The sequence below is a fragment of the Macrosteles quadrilineatus genome, unplaced genomic scaffold, assembly GCF_028750875.1.
Source record: "Macrosteles quadrilineatus isolate MER2022 unplaced genomic scaffold, UCM_ALF_1.0 Scaffold_8__2_contigs__length_117827958, whole genome shotgun sequence".
Taxonomy (NCBI): domain Eukaryota; kingdom Metazoa; phylum Arthropoda; class Insecta; order Hemiptera; family Cicadellidae; genus Macrosteles; species Macrosteles quadrilineatus.
This window is the reverse complement of record NW_026542601.1, coordinates 33,692,734-33,707,945: the sequence shown is the minus strand read 5'-3', so window position 1 is coordinate 33,707,945 and position 15,212 is coordinate 33,692,734. Positions and strand designations below refer to the sequence as shown.

At 33.8% G+C, this 15,212-nt stretch overlaps 1 protein-coding gene across 1 annotated transcript in view; it reads right to left on the bottom strand.

The window, feature by feature from the left end:
- LOC129001464 (heparan-alpha-glucosaminide N-acetyltransferase-like) overlaps positions 1-13,372 on the bottom strand; it is a 30,233-nt gene extending 16,861 nt beyond the window's left edge. The window contains exons 1-6 of the mRNA XM_054428761.1: positions 13,164-13,372; positions 8,310-8,435; positions 7,687-7,805; positions 2,202-2,299; positions 1,378-1,505; positions 378-487 (exon numbers count right to left, since the gene is read on the bottom strand). Coding sequence (XP_054284736.1) covers positions 378-487; positions 1,378-1,505; positions 2,202-2,299; positions 7,687-7,805; positions 8,310-8,435 — 581 coding nt within the window. The 5' untranslated portion in view covers positions 13,164-13,372. The remainder of the gene's footprint in view (positions 1-377; positions 488-1,377; positions 1,506-2,201; positions 2,300-7,686; positions 7,806-8,309; positions 8,436-13,163) is intronic.
- Positions 13,373-15,212: the final 1,840 nt, after the last annotated feature.

Here is a 15,212-nt window from a genome sequence, read left to right as displayed (position 1 = left end):
CCTTAATAAAGTCATTTTCATTTAATGTAATTCTTGTGGATTAATCACAGCCGTTTCGAAAGAAAATATATCATTGTGCTATTAATTACTCTCATATAACAGGTTGATGTTAGATAACTACAAGACAAGAGACTAATCCTTTACAAAGCTACGATAATTTAGGTAATACACCTAGTCCTCATCATTCTATTATCATTATTACAGATTACTGGGTGGTACTTTTTGGGGCTTCATTTTCAAATGTGACCATCAAATTTTCAAAACGTATCACATGAGGAACAAAAACAAAAATAAAAAATACTACACTTTGGTCATAAAAGGCATTAACATTAAAACACATGTATGTTATCATACGTTTGTGTGTGGCATAAGTTTACCCTCTAAAAGTATCCAAAGCTTGAATACGTGGGGAGCTGAGTCTTCTAAGAGGCACCAGCTCTGACTGGATGAGAAGAGAGTCATCAGACGAACTGGGATTCCCCAGATCCTGCAAATATAAAAAAAAATATTCAGCAAACTGACACATAATTTCTTCCATTAGCTTTTGTGAGATATAATGAGTATTATGGGGAGGATATAAAATTGCAATAACAAACTGATATTTTTAGAATAGGCCTAAGGTGAATAGTACCTTAGGTAAGGTTTATAGTTAAAACGACTAAATATGCTAATTCTTTAGTCAAAATTGTTTGAGCTATTTGCGTAGAAATAGCATTTTTATGTTATTTTACAGGTTTTTTTTATGAAAATCACAATTAAGTCAAAATTTAAAAATAAATAAAAAAATTCCTGAAGTTACCATGAATTATTATAGTTCGGCCGCTTACAAAACGACCTGCGCGCTAATGCTAAACCAATGCTGGAGGAGGACGCTTTCTAAGCGGCCGAACTATAGTACCCATATACCAAATTTCATGAAAATCAGACCAGATATGTGGTCTTCAGCTTTGTTCACATACAAACCATTTCAAAAACCACTTGATTGGGTTTGGGGGACTCAAACGGATTTTTCCACCCAAAACCCAAACTCGAAAATGTTGACCAAAACAATACCGTACTTTCTCCATATACATGTATAGCCCTCTACTCCCCAGAAAGTAAAAAGGAGGAACAAAAAATTAAAAGGCTGAGAATTTATTTGCAACCACATGATGGCAAAACATAAAGAAAAAAACTTAAAACAATTGTAATTTACTTATCTAAGTGATGATACCGTAACCTGAAGTCCAGCCTGAAGCAATGTGAAAAACAATCTCGTGTTATAGCCTAGCATCTTATCAAAAACATCATATCAAGACAATGATGACATACTTCTGCTTTAATATATCTTAGTAGCAATCCAAAAAAAACTTGCCATAATGACTTTTTTACACTTACATTTCGCATGTCAATAATAGTTGCATCCCTGGAAAAAATATTTTGTATCCATTGTGTTCTGCAGGCTGACCGAATCAATACATAGAGCAACATCAACGCTGTGAGGCCGTATATGGCCACTTCAAGTGCTGTAACAAATACAAGGCGAATTAGAATACATTTATTATAATACTACAAGTTAGCATCTCATTGTTTTTGTAATTAACAGTAAACTAAAATTATAACTATTATCGTTAAATAGAAAAGTAAGGTTTTACAAATCACAATCAAAATGATTCTCTTTTTATGAATCTTTTATCTAGTGTCTAGACAAATTATAATACCCTCTACACAGCAAAACTTGCAGACTAAGCGAATTTCCTCTTGCCTGATGGGATTTCCACTGAAATACTCTCTTATACATGTTAGATGTATTCCCCATTATAAATAACATTTAGTATTAGCGAGGGTTAAGGTTTGCTGCTACAAAGAATGTCGTAAAGTGTTTAATGTTAATAACTTAGTATGATACAAAGAAATTTATCAAATTTGATCAAAATAGGCCCATAAACGAGCAAACTACAACAGTTTACCTATCCTCAATAAGATTAAAATGCAAATTTTAAATTTATGGGGTTCATCAGTTTCTCCATAACCATTAGACATTCGATGATGCTTCAACATAATAAATTATTTGTCTTTTTAAAGCTCTACAAAATGTTTTGGAAAGAAACTCCAAAATTTTGTTTTGAGGAAATGAAAAAAAACCTATTTTTATTTTTTACCCAATTAAACTCTGTTCCCATAGTCTGACCATACTTACCAAAATTATAATTCATATTTACCTAAGTAAGCGTTTTCTCCCTCATCTTCAACCGTAAAAGTGCAGTTAGTTCCGATTTTCCAGGACAAGAGCTCATGCTGATTTAGTAGAACTGTTTGGCTGAAAACACAATAAATCTTCACGATGTGATACCTCGGCTAAGCTAAATACAAAGATTTAGAAGCCTTGCCAAGATCAGTCTTGCTTGGGTTGTGTTATGCAAACCAGCCAATCCTTCAGGGAAATTTGTAAGACAAAAGAAGGAAATCATCGACTATGTGCTCCATGCTCCATAATTTGGGACTTATCTAAACAAGACGAATCATCTGTCGTTCCCTATTTGAACTTGCAATAACCAAGTGGAGGTCATAACCATACATTACAAATCTTGGATCCAAAACTTCAAAATTTATTTTTGTTTAGTAAATATCAATATCCTTATACATAATATGTTAAGGGGATCCACCACCTTTAAATGGTAATTTTTTTATTTTTTCACATTTTAAAAAAATGTTTTTTTTTTTTTCTGCATACTTTTTTGAGTATGTGGGTGAAATTTGAAGACAAACTGACTATTTTTTCTTTAAATAATAAACAAATAGAAGTTGTTACAAATTGCAATAGAAACGCTACAGCCTACTTTAAAGCCCGTTTTCCGCAAGTTCTGTTTTTCCGTGTTTCTTAATACATATGTTTGAATAAATTTTAAAGTATTATAGATAAGCCATTAAACTTTTTACCACTTGTTCCTTGTTATATTACTGAGATAATTGGTCATAAGAAATTGTATAGCTAATAAAATAAAATAATTATGATTTTTTTTTATTTGTAAAATAAAAATGTTTATTTTAAAATATAATTGCTTTTAACTTTTTTTTCTGACATGGTATTTTAATTATAATGACCAACAAGTTTCTAGGTATTTTAAGGATAAAAATAAATCAATAATCATTACAATTGATCAAAAAATAAAAAAGTTATTCAAAGTTTAGCAATGTACCTAAAAACGCTAAAATAAAACGCTAAAAATTTTTTATAAAAAAAACAAAAAGATGAAAATTAAATTTAAAAACTCAAAAGCTCATTAAATAAAGGTCCTAAATATAATACCTGCATACAAAATGTCTAACTTACTAAATAAAAAAAAATTCATTTAAAGGTGGTAGATCCCCTTAAGGAGATTTCTACGAAACACTACTCCTCCATTAGTGATGGACGGATTTTTACAAACGATGTGTCAAAACTAAGTATTTTTTGTGTGGACGCCCCTTTTCACCAATTACTGTAATAAAAGTCCTCGGGCTTTGCCCCACAGACCATCAAAATCCCAATGTATTTCTTATAAAGACAATTTACTAGCCCAGCTGTTAAATAAATCTTACTTCACTACTGGAATTTGTCAAGTGTACCTGTCAAAGTAAAACCCCGACTAACCGCCATTCTTCTAACCGCCCATCTCGGATATACGTAATCTCAAACTTGAGTATTTTTTTCAGAATTCTTACTATAAAAAGGGGTAGCTACGCTGCAGTTTTTCAGATGGTACTTTATGAACAATTTTTGGTGGATAAGCTAAACAGTAGGTGACAATAAGATAAAAATCACAAAAAACACACTAAACATGGAATTTTTGGAGATACCTGTTCCTTCTTTAGTACCGGTAGCAGACTCTCTGTTTTAGTTTTAGGCCCTGTACACATGAGGGCGGCAGCCGCCGCGGTGGCCGCCTAGGACCGTACACATAGCAGCGGTTGGAGCCACGATTATGCTGCGGTTGCAGTGTGAATTGACCGTCGCTTAAAAGCCAGTACTGTATTTACCCAATTATTTTTCTTTTTAACGCTTGACAATTCTTTTCAGCAATAAACTCAACTAACTCTTGGCACGCAATCTCCAAACGTATCTTCTTTTGTACTTCTTTAATGAACAGTTCAGTGTCAAAGTTTTCTGGTTCCACAGCAGCACGCATGGCCATTGTAAACATACACTACGAGCACTACATCAACTCCAGCCACAGTTACACACTTCACCATCACAGAGAGAAAAAGCGATGTCCACAGGGCAAGCGCGCAGATGTCTGTGATCCTATAGTAGCAACTGCAGTGGCTACCGCTCTCATGCCAACTCTAGTAACTTCAACCGCAAGGGAGCCGCGGCGGTCGAAGGGAAATCTACGACCGCCGCTGTTTGTTGCGGTTGATTGGAACTGGGCGGTTGCATTTGCTCCTTTGTACTTTCAACCGCCGCTGCCGCCCTCATGTGTACAGGGCCTTATTCCTAGAACCTTTAGAATCTACAATTAGGACTTGAAGAATCTACTACCAGTAGTGAAAGAAAGAGCTAGCAGCTCTTAAAATTGCATTTTAGGGTGTTTTTCCTGATTTTCATCTGTTATCGTAAGTGTGGTAAGTCTACTGTTAAACCTATCCACCACAAAATCCATAAAGTTTGGCCCAAAGCCATCTTTGCCAAAAAATATTTTTCGTCAGACTGCAGCAAAAACAGCCAGTTTAATGCTTGCGTTGCGGGTGTAAGGTAGCATTTTTTACTCTCTAGGAAGTAAAAGTGTTTTTAGCCCCTAGGGAGTAAAAATCTGCTGATCTAAACTCAGTTGTTAATTTAAATTGTAGGCCTAAACAATCCATGTATGGAAAGTATGTACCGATTGTTTGATTGATTGTAGGACTTATTGTTCTTGTTGCCTTATGTAAACAGTTTGACATATCGATATCAAATCAAATATATTTATTTCCATTCGGTACAATAAAGTACAATAGGATAGGTCAGATTGCATTTTACAAATTGTCATGAAGCAAATTAAAGTAGATGTGAATATAAAATTAAACTTAAATTACATAATATAGAACAAAAAAACTAAACAAACAATTTCTCCTTCAAGCTGGCCTGGAACATCAATAACAGATAAAATATAAAATACTTTCTGATAACATCATATCTTAATAAAAAAAGAGAGGATTAGTTTTCAATAATAGTTTTAATGTGAAGAATAATTTATAGAGACTATTAATTAATAGAGTGTGGGGATTTGTATTTAAATGTTTAGAACGATCTAGAAAGCAATTTGGCAAGAAAAAACTCATTAAGTGAATAAAGTGGGTTTATTAATAACCAGTTATAAAACTTTCTCTTGAATTGTTTGACATCATATTTTGAGATAAGGCCAATGAGTTTATTGTAAACCTTTGGAGCTACAACAACATGGCTGTTTATAGATTTTGAGAGCCTGTGGTAGTCAATGGAAGTATGATTTTTATTTCTAGTATTATATCTGTGTTCATGGAATTTTAGTATTTGTGTGTTATCTATTACATATACAGTTAAATCAAAGATATACAGATTAATAATAGTAGGAATTTTCATTGAAACAAAAAGAGGTTTACAATGTTCATCAAGTTCAGATTCAGCGATAACCCTAACGGCTCCTTTTTGGAGAATTAAGATTTCATCCACTCTACTGCAGTTACACCACAGAATTAATCCATATCTAATTATTGATTGAAAGTAGGCAAAATAGGCAGTTCTAACAGAATTTGTTTCCAAGCAATGAACCAGGCGTCTTAGGAGAAATATTGTTCTTGATAGTTTTGGTGTTATATAATCAATGTGAGATCCCAGGTAAGAGTACTGTCTATTTTTATGCCCAAAAATTTCACCGAATTAACTGCGATATTGATATCAGTCCCGCTATTAGGGAGGGGTCTTAGGCTTTAAACAACATTCTGTGTTTTACTTTCATTTAAGAGAAACCCATTTGCTTTGAACCAGTCCGATGATGTGGTGAGGGTATTTTTTGATAATAAATTTAGCTGTTCAAAATCATTATTACTGTGGAAAAAGGTTGTATCATCTGCATAAAGAATAGTTGAGGAATTAACTGAATTTGGGAGATCATTAATGCATATTAAAAACAAAAGTGGACCCAGGACTGAACCCTGGGGCACACCCACATTTATTGATATTTCTTGAGACCAGAGACCATCAGTGTAAACCCTCTGTCTTCGATTGGATAAGTAAGATTTTATGAGCTTTAGAGCAGAGCCTGTAATTCCATAGTAATTTAATTTTTTTATTAGGTCATTTGGATCAACACAATTAAATGCCTTGCTAAGATCACAGAACGTGGCCTGGGCATATGACTTGGTCTCAAAGGAAGAAATAATTTCACGAACTAGTTTGTTTAAATTAAATTAAATTATCTGTGTTAAATTAAATAGCTTGGACTGTAGATTTGTCCCTTCAAAACCCGAATTAACAATGATTAAAAATTGTATTGTCTTCAAAAAAGGAATAGATTTGATCATGAACTATATTTTCATATATTTTTGAAATTACTGGAATTATTGAAATTGGGCGGTAGCTTAAAGGTTCGTTCCTTGGGCCCTTCTTATGAACTGGGCATATCCTGGATATTTTTAACTGATCTGGAGACTCCCTCAATCAATGAAAAATGTATGCAATATGCCAAGGGTACTGAAATACTAGGAATAATACTTTTTAGGCAATTGTTACTCATATTATATACATCACAGCTGTCTGAATCACTAAGTCTTTTAGCAACCCGTATAATATCTTCAGGATTTACAGGTTTCCATTGGAAAATATGTGGGGTTATATTTGTATTTCTTAGAAAATCACTGGAAGTAAATTTAGTTTTACCGATTTGTTTTTTAATATTTGCTACACTTTCTACAAAAAAGGTATTAAAGACATCTGGTGCAAAGTGATAGTTGTTTGCGTTATGTAAACCACAACTATGATTTTTAATTATGTTCCAGGCCGCTTTACATTTATTTTTACTTTTTTAATATATTTGGCATTGTACACCTTTTTAGCCTTATACAAAGATTGCCTGTACTTTTTTTTATAATCATTTAAATAATTCATAAGATTTAAAACTGGCTGACTGGAAGTTTTCAGCAGGCTCTTCAGAAACACAATTCTTTCCTTCATAACTTTTAAGTCCTTGGTGAACCAACCAGATTTTTTGTTTACTTTACTTTTATGAAGTTTATTTTTTTTAACAGAAAATTGCAATAGGTTGTTAATTATTGTGTTAAAAAGCATATCAAAGGCTTGTTGTGAATCTGTGAAGCAGTATATAGTATAATAGTATAATGTACACTAACACAATCACCATAAACGAAACAATTCAAACCCTTAGTAGTAAACAGCTCCTTGTTTCCATTAGCGAATTAAATTGAAAACAAGTTAGAAGTAGTTTTGTGAGGTTATCTTTTAATGAACACTTTTTTAGTTTGGTAACACAGTTTGTTCAAATAACGGGTGCAATATGACAAAAAATAAATTTCATCACATGGACAAAAAGTGTCTTTTCATTCATCACTCATTTTCCAACCTCGGCTTCGCCTCGATCATTAAACTTGAGCTTGGATCGAAAAGAGTCACTTTAGGCCTTAGTGATGAAATATACTATTAAACCCTTTTATAGGTTATAAATGACAAAGGTGTATTTTTGGTTTACTCACTTGCAGATTGATTCGTTGCTGACTTTTCCGACTGCATAAAGAGTCAAGGGCTTCACAGCAGGTGTGACGAAACTTAGTGTGCTGGTCAATGGTACCGAGCTCCACAACTGAGGGTCACACTGGAAAAGAAAAAGGGCCAACAGTTGAAATTATACACTCTAAAATTGTTTATCAGACTTTGGTGATCAAATGATTAAAATGATTAGGGTAAGTAAATATTAAATGAGTTAGCCTAAGCCTAAAATTGCATTTGACTGTGTTTTATCTATGATTGATTGACTAATGCGATACTCCTTGATGTGGATTAACGCCAGCAATAGAGACTATTACGGCCTTTCGCAGTACTATCCTGATAATTAGACCAATTTGTTAATTACAAGGGAAAAATGTGGTTTGGATTCTACAAGAAACTGTAGGTCCCTTAGTTGCTGAGCTGTATGGGCTATTAATTAACAGTTGTGTCTAAGGAACATGTTGGCATTAGTCACTAACAAGACTACAAGATCGGGCCACTCATCCCACACTTATCTCCATTCATACTTGGCTTAAAATACCTATATTCGTATGATCGCCTTTTAAGAATAAAGTATGAAAGTATTAATCCAACAAACCATCTACTATACCTGATAACAATCAGATGAGAGCGTATATATGTCAACATTTTCTTCCAATTGATTTGTGATCAGTAGGCAAGCAGTGTCGTAGTTGAGTGAAGACAAATTGGACGGGCAGCTGCGGCTGGTGTCCATCTGGAATACAAGCTTCTTATCAACCTTTTCTTGCTAATTAGGCCTGTTTAATTAATTTTTCTCAAAAGAAGGCCTACTTTGCACAGTTGTGGAATTGTGAAACAAAACATTATTGAATGATTATCTTCAATAATTAATGCAATGCATAGTTAGCAATTTGTTTTCAAAAGAGACATTTCTTTATGTAATGTATCATTCTGTAATTCACAAAATATTTAGAGTGTCGTGGTTATACCTATCTTAAAACAAAGCTTTAAAACAAGAATATTCTACATGTGTTTTTTGTTGAGCCTTGCTAACACAAATTTACACAAAATAGCTTTAGATTATGCCATGCCTATGAAAATAGGTACAGTAAACTTACCGAATCTTACATAAACTTATATAGCTTACACAATTGTTAGCTTAATGATCTTAAAATGACAGTTAGGCCAATTTAGGTTGGGATACAGTTCCGCTGAAAATCTGCGATATATTATCGATTTAAATATCAATATATAAATTTTCATTCAGTTCAATATAGCCTATCGTTTCTAGAATATAATTTTTTATGTACATTGAATTGATTTATAATCTGCTTATTTTATTGATGTTTAAAAAATGAAACCATCGATTGGCCTAGGGACTCAACTAAAATCGAAACAATACTTAACTAAAACTTATTCAATTACTGCATACGGTTAGAAAATTTTCAGTTATTGAAAATAAAAATAGGCCTAAGTAAAAAATAAAGAAACTACTTTAATAATGTTTGTTATTGTTTTTATTTATATAGGCTATCATATGGTAAAATTAAATTCGATGTGATATTTATATCAAACTGAATCATATTCTAGGCCTATATATATTTATATTAATACGATAATAAATTGCAGGTTCTCTGCGGAACTGTAACCTAGGTTGTGATAACAGCTTTTACGCCACACTACATTATTTTGACGAACTTCCCACGCAAGGATTTAGTCCAGAAAACAGCTGTTTGCCGCCAGATTATTCAAATGGGGTTTCATTGCGTAATACTGTTCTGCAATGAGTTTTACCGGACACCAATCAGCTGATTATACTGTATTTGCCTGGCAATGATTTGGTTATAAACAAAAACATAACGACTAGTGATGTTTAGTCCTTTAGTTGGTGGAAATATATAAGGATTTGTACGAATTAAGTAGTATGGCGTAAACTATCGTACGTAACTCGTCCAAAATGTGTGTACCGGACTCGTATGGTAAACACTTATTTTCAGGACTAGTAACGTAATATACTATTACATTTTTATTTCCATTTTTTCTAACTTAAGTTAAAGCAAATCTAAGCAGATGGCTGATTTTTGGGCACCGGTGCTTTGGTATTATACGGAGGCCACCCTCATACAAAGCGCTGCGGAGGTTATGCTAAGTTGGGTTACCTATCATAAATATGTTTGTAGGACTTTTCTCGTTTCGTTATGAATCGAACAATACCAGATAAGTCATACTTTCGCCCACCAAATTCCCTCCGAGTAGTCCAAGGTCAGGTCGTTGACCGGGGTATCACCTGTTTCTGGGTCTGTATCCTAAGTGATTCATTGCCGTGCACTAGGTTAGTTTTGTCTCCATAGTCCATAATAAGTGACGTTCTTTTGAACAAAACTAGGAAAGTCCTACAAACATATTTATAATAAACCCAGCCCAACAAAACTGCCGCAGCGCATTGTATAAGGGTGGCCTCCATTTAAACTCAATCCGCACCAACATCGCTGCCTTCTGGGAGGCGGAACTTAAAGGGCGCTAATCGTAAGAATGTCAAATTTGGACAGTAACTTAAGGCAATTAAGGTGTATGTTCTTTCCAATTAACTTATGTAGCCTACTTATTTTTGGTCTACAGTAAAAAAATCCCTCTAAAATAAGTGTCCTTCGTATAATACCAAAGTACCGATTTTTGTCCATGTGTCCATTGACTTATTTACTTGGGATTTTTAATTGTTTGGAATTCATAAGTTGAGATAGGCCTAGCTACTAACTAACATGTGGAGGCGAGTTAGCGTAGCGAACGAGCTAACCTGAAGGCGAGTGAGCGCAGCGAACGAGCTCCAACCTAATGTGAGTAAGCGTAGCTAACAAACTTCAACCAGGATGTAATTGAGCAATACGAACGAGCTCATCTTGAAAATGAATGAGCATTGACATAAAACCACATTAGGACAGGACGACGGCTGTCGGGCCAGTTAGTGATGTTATTTGTTTTAGTTGCAAATTAGCTGTTGTCATAAATAAAAAAAAAATAATAGTGCTGCACCCTGTTGGTAAACCTATTAACTTTTTAATGCTATTTAACATCACAGAATCAAATTGTTTAGTTGAACCAGCTGTTAAGATTCTTTAATTCCATTTAAATATGAGTACTCATAAGGTTATTAACATTGGAAACTCCAGAGCCTCTGGGGCGGAGCCCTTTTGACGGATCTGCACCAAACTTCACACAAACAATCCTTGAATAATGCTTAATAATGCCTGAAAGTTTCATTACAATCTGTCGAGCGGTTTCAGAGTCCATAAAGGACAAACAAACATACATTGGATTTTAAATATAGAAGATGGTAAGGCCATGAAACTTATAGCCTATATAAACTGGGATGTCGTGCTAGACTTGACTTTCGTGACGTCCGGGTTGACGAGCTCTCTAAGAGGTATGACATTCCGAGTCTTGAAAACAGAAGGCGAGTGGCTGATGTGACCTTTCTCTACAAACTGATAAATAACCAAGTCAACTGCCCCTTCTTGCTGGAAAGGATAAACTTCCATGTTCCTTCGAGAATCACAAGACATCAGCGTGTATTTGAACTTGACCATACTGGGACTAACTACGCCAGATCCAGTCCCATTCCCCGGATTATGCGCCTCGGGAATGTGATAAGCAGCTCTGTCGACCTTCAAACTGCCTCCTTGGGAGTGGTTCGGCGTTCTGCGGCTGACAGCATCCTTGAGGGTACCCCGTAAAAAAAGCATTGTTGTTGATTTTTCTCATGTTAATTTTGTGATCTAGGCCTATTTTGTTTGTATTCTTGTTATTGATATATTCATTGTTATATTTTGTTATTGTTATATTTTGTATAAGTACATTGTTATTTTTTTCTGTAACATCAATATCCATTGTTTTGCCATGTAATAATTAGTTTTAAATATTGTTTTCTACTCCTCTGTTAATTATTAAAAATTTTTATAATATTTTCCTATCTGTAGCTTCTTTTAATGTAAAATGGAGTTTGCCGTTGATTTAAAAAAAAAACAAAAAAAAACTGAAGTCCCTAGGCCTAATGGTATAGCATCTTCCTACAGGATTTAGGTCTATAAACTTGGGTGTACAATTTATCTAGAAAAGCTTAAGTTAGATCTAACCAGGCCTGACTAACTTATGCTTATTTAACTTAGAAGGATAATTTTAGGACGATAAATATCTCTAGGGAATTATTCTAAAAAAGATGACTAGGTTAGGCCTATGTCTAATTATACAGGTAAGTTAACATAGATCATTGTATTCAGTCAAGTTAGGCTAACTAACTAGGCTCCTAGTCAACATAGGCCTAATAACTACGTCAACTTAACAAATCTGGCTCCAAGTTGGGTACAGTTTCTTAACTGGGCTATGCTAATATAGATTGAAACTATCGAATTGGAAATATTGATTAAAAATCAATATTTGAAATATGTCTATTATAAAATTAAACTATCATAACCTAACCTAACCAACCAAACTTGCAGATGGTGAAAAAATCGCATGAAGGTTTACTAATCGAATCGATAGTTTCAATCGATATTGCCATAGCCCAGTTAAGAAACTGTACCTTTTAAGGATAAGTACCACAAAGAAGATGGTTGACAGCTTAACCCTCCGAGTGTTATGTGTCGTAAAAGCGACTCATAACACATCCGCTGTAGTGTTATGTGTCGCTTTTGCGACTCACAAACACTGTTTACGGCGACGGCTCTGGGACTGACTGAATCGGATTGAACTGGATTGAGTTAGGTATCGTTTTTTTCAGCAGATTCAGAGCTTTCTCCTGATGTCTGTTTCTATACGCTTTTCATTTTAGTTCCGAAAATATTGTAGCAGACAGCTGACGTGCGTATTTGTAAACAGCTTGGTTAACCTCGCACCAATGACTGATGTGTTTTATTACGTTTAGGCCTATCATTGTTTTAGTGTTAAAAATCAAAAGTAGTGATATACGTGGTGCATTATAAGAAGATTTAAGTGATTTTGAAGGGCTGGTTGATGATCCTGAAGAAGTAGGTAGTGATATTGATGTAAATTATCAGCCAGATTCCTAGCTATGGTTAGGCTATGCATTCTTTGCTAAACGCTAAGCTTATGTACCGAAATCTGTTTTTTGCCCATAAGTTGTTCATCCATACATTGAATTGGCACCTACTTATCAATTCAAGTTATTGATGGTTTTAAAGAAGTTAAAACCTTTTACGTAGACTACTGTAACTAATTGTTAGCAGTAGGCCTAAGAAATGTGTACTTAATTACACTCTCCGGCTTAAAAGATAAAAAGTAGGCCTATTTGAAAAATCATCTATAATTTTAATTTACCGTAGCCATTAAGATGGTTAAGCTGTGCAATGAAATCATGGAATAATGAAAGAACAAACGGGGAACTTAGGATACATAACACGATTTCAGATTATTATAGATAAGATGCCAAAAACATAGGAAAACTGTCAACTGCACATAATATCCTTACCTTAACTTTGGAGTTGTCAACAAAAGTCAAATTTAAAAAACAATGCTAGGACTAGTATGTAACATTTTGCTAAAATTTCATAACTACTGAGATTTTAGTGATGGAAAATCATAAACCACTTCACTCTTAGGCGAATGAATGCCATTCAAGAAAAAGAGAATATCAACTGGAACTGAATAAAATAAAATGAAAATTCCATGAAAACAATACAAATAGAAAATTATGACAGAGACTGGTATTTGAAAACAGCTGTTCTATCATCACCAGCTGTTACCTACCAAGTTACCATTACCAACCAATCGCAACACCAACTTTTCTGACATATAAAAAAAAATTCATTAAGATGTAGTGAAGCATTGATTATGTATATAAAACAAAATATAAGTTCCATGTCTACATTATAGGCGTTATAGCATTATTGTTATAGTTGATGATCTTTCCGCTGAAATAAAATAGATTTAAAAATATAACTACTTGCAACCAGTTTGTTATTACGGCATTTGATTACTCGTTTAACACGGTACCATTAAACATACTCCCTTTGTGTTAGTTGGTCCATCACGGTAGGCTGGCTACAGAACATTATTTGCACATACGACGCACAAGAATTTATTACTGTACAAATTACTGTACATGAAAGTTTTGCCACTGATATTAAATCTCCTAAAGTAGATGTCTTATTGTCTAGATGTCTAACACAGATCATCTCTCACTATTCTAAACTCACCCTTTACTCATATTTGGGTTACGCGCCTTTAGGTGGCTCCCATCTAAAAAAATTAATAGTTGATAAACAAAGTTATTTTACAGTTTGTGGAATTGAAATAAATAAGCAACTTTTCTCAAAACATAAACAAGTGTTGCCAGACATAAACTATTTTAAACCAATGTTAAACGAGTTAAACTAATTTATAATAATCGTAAATCGATAGAGGAGTTAGTAAATTGTTTAGTTAAACCATCTATTTAATCATCTAGTCAAATTATTGTAGTTATGTGTAAGTATTTGCAGATTTATATTTATTTACTGTTATACAACTAGACGATAGGATGAGGCAGAAAGAACGGATCGTTTTTAACACATATTATTCTTACTAAGCTAGTAGGATTGGGGAGGGAATGTTTGATATATGAGAGGAACTGATAGACTTAAGAATACCTATGATAAAAGTTAAGTTATTTTCTCAATCTTATCTAGTCTTTTTAGACATAAAAGAGATTGACACGAGTCAGGCAAATTTGTTTATTTAAGCGGAATAAATGAGTTAGGTATTGAGTCAGTGTCGCGACAAGGTCTGTGAAACTTATTGTGACAACTTGAAAGAGTTTAGAAATCCGTAGCCTGTTAATCGATGGGAGACATTTTGGTAAAATGCACCTGGTCGATCAACAAAACATAGTAATAAGAAACAATCGAGAATCATATAGAGATTATATCCATAAGCTAAATACCCAAGGGGGGTCGTGGTTCTGTGATTACCCAATTTGGCGATTAATTTGAAATTTACCATACCTAAATTTTTCCTTTTTTTAATATTATCTTTCACTTTTTAAGTACCTATAGAGATAACACGATATTTGTTTATAGCTTATGTGTAACAAATATTTTTTTCTAAATTAATTACAAGTTGTATTTATTAGAATAGCTTTTAAACTCTTGCTAAATCTACAATTATAAAAGGGGATGTCATGGTTTGTATATATATTTGGCAGTGATAAACTCAGTCACCGCTGGACCAAGGCCACGCTGGACCGATGGCCACGAAAGTTGGTACATATGTCAAATTTATGGAATAGGTTTGTACACCAAAGAATTTCATGATAACTTTCAGGGCTTAGACCTGGGACCGTCTTAAAGTAATTATAGACATTCCATCCCCAAGTTAAATTTGCTTTTTTATCAAAATTGTCGTAGTTGATGTGAGCCACCTACAGATTGCGCTGATCTAAATTACTAAATTCTGCCAAATAAAAATTTTTTTTTACCCAAGTCAAACTTAGGGAATGACTTATGATGAGTTATAGCAACTGTGATGACCCATCAATCTG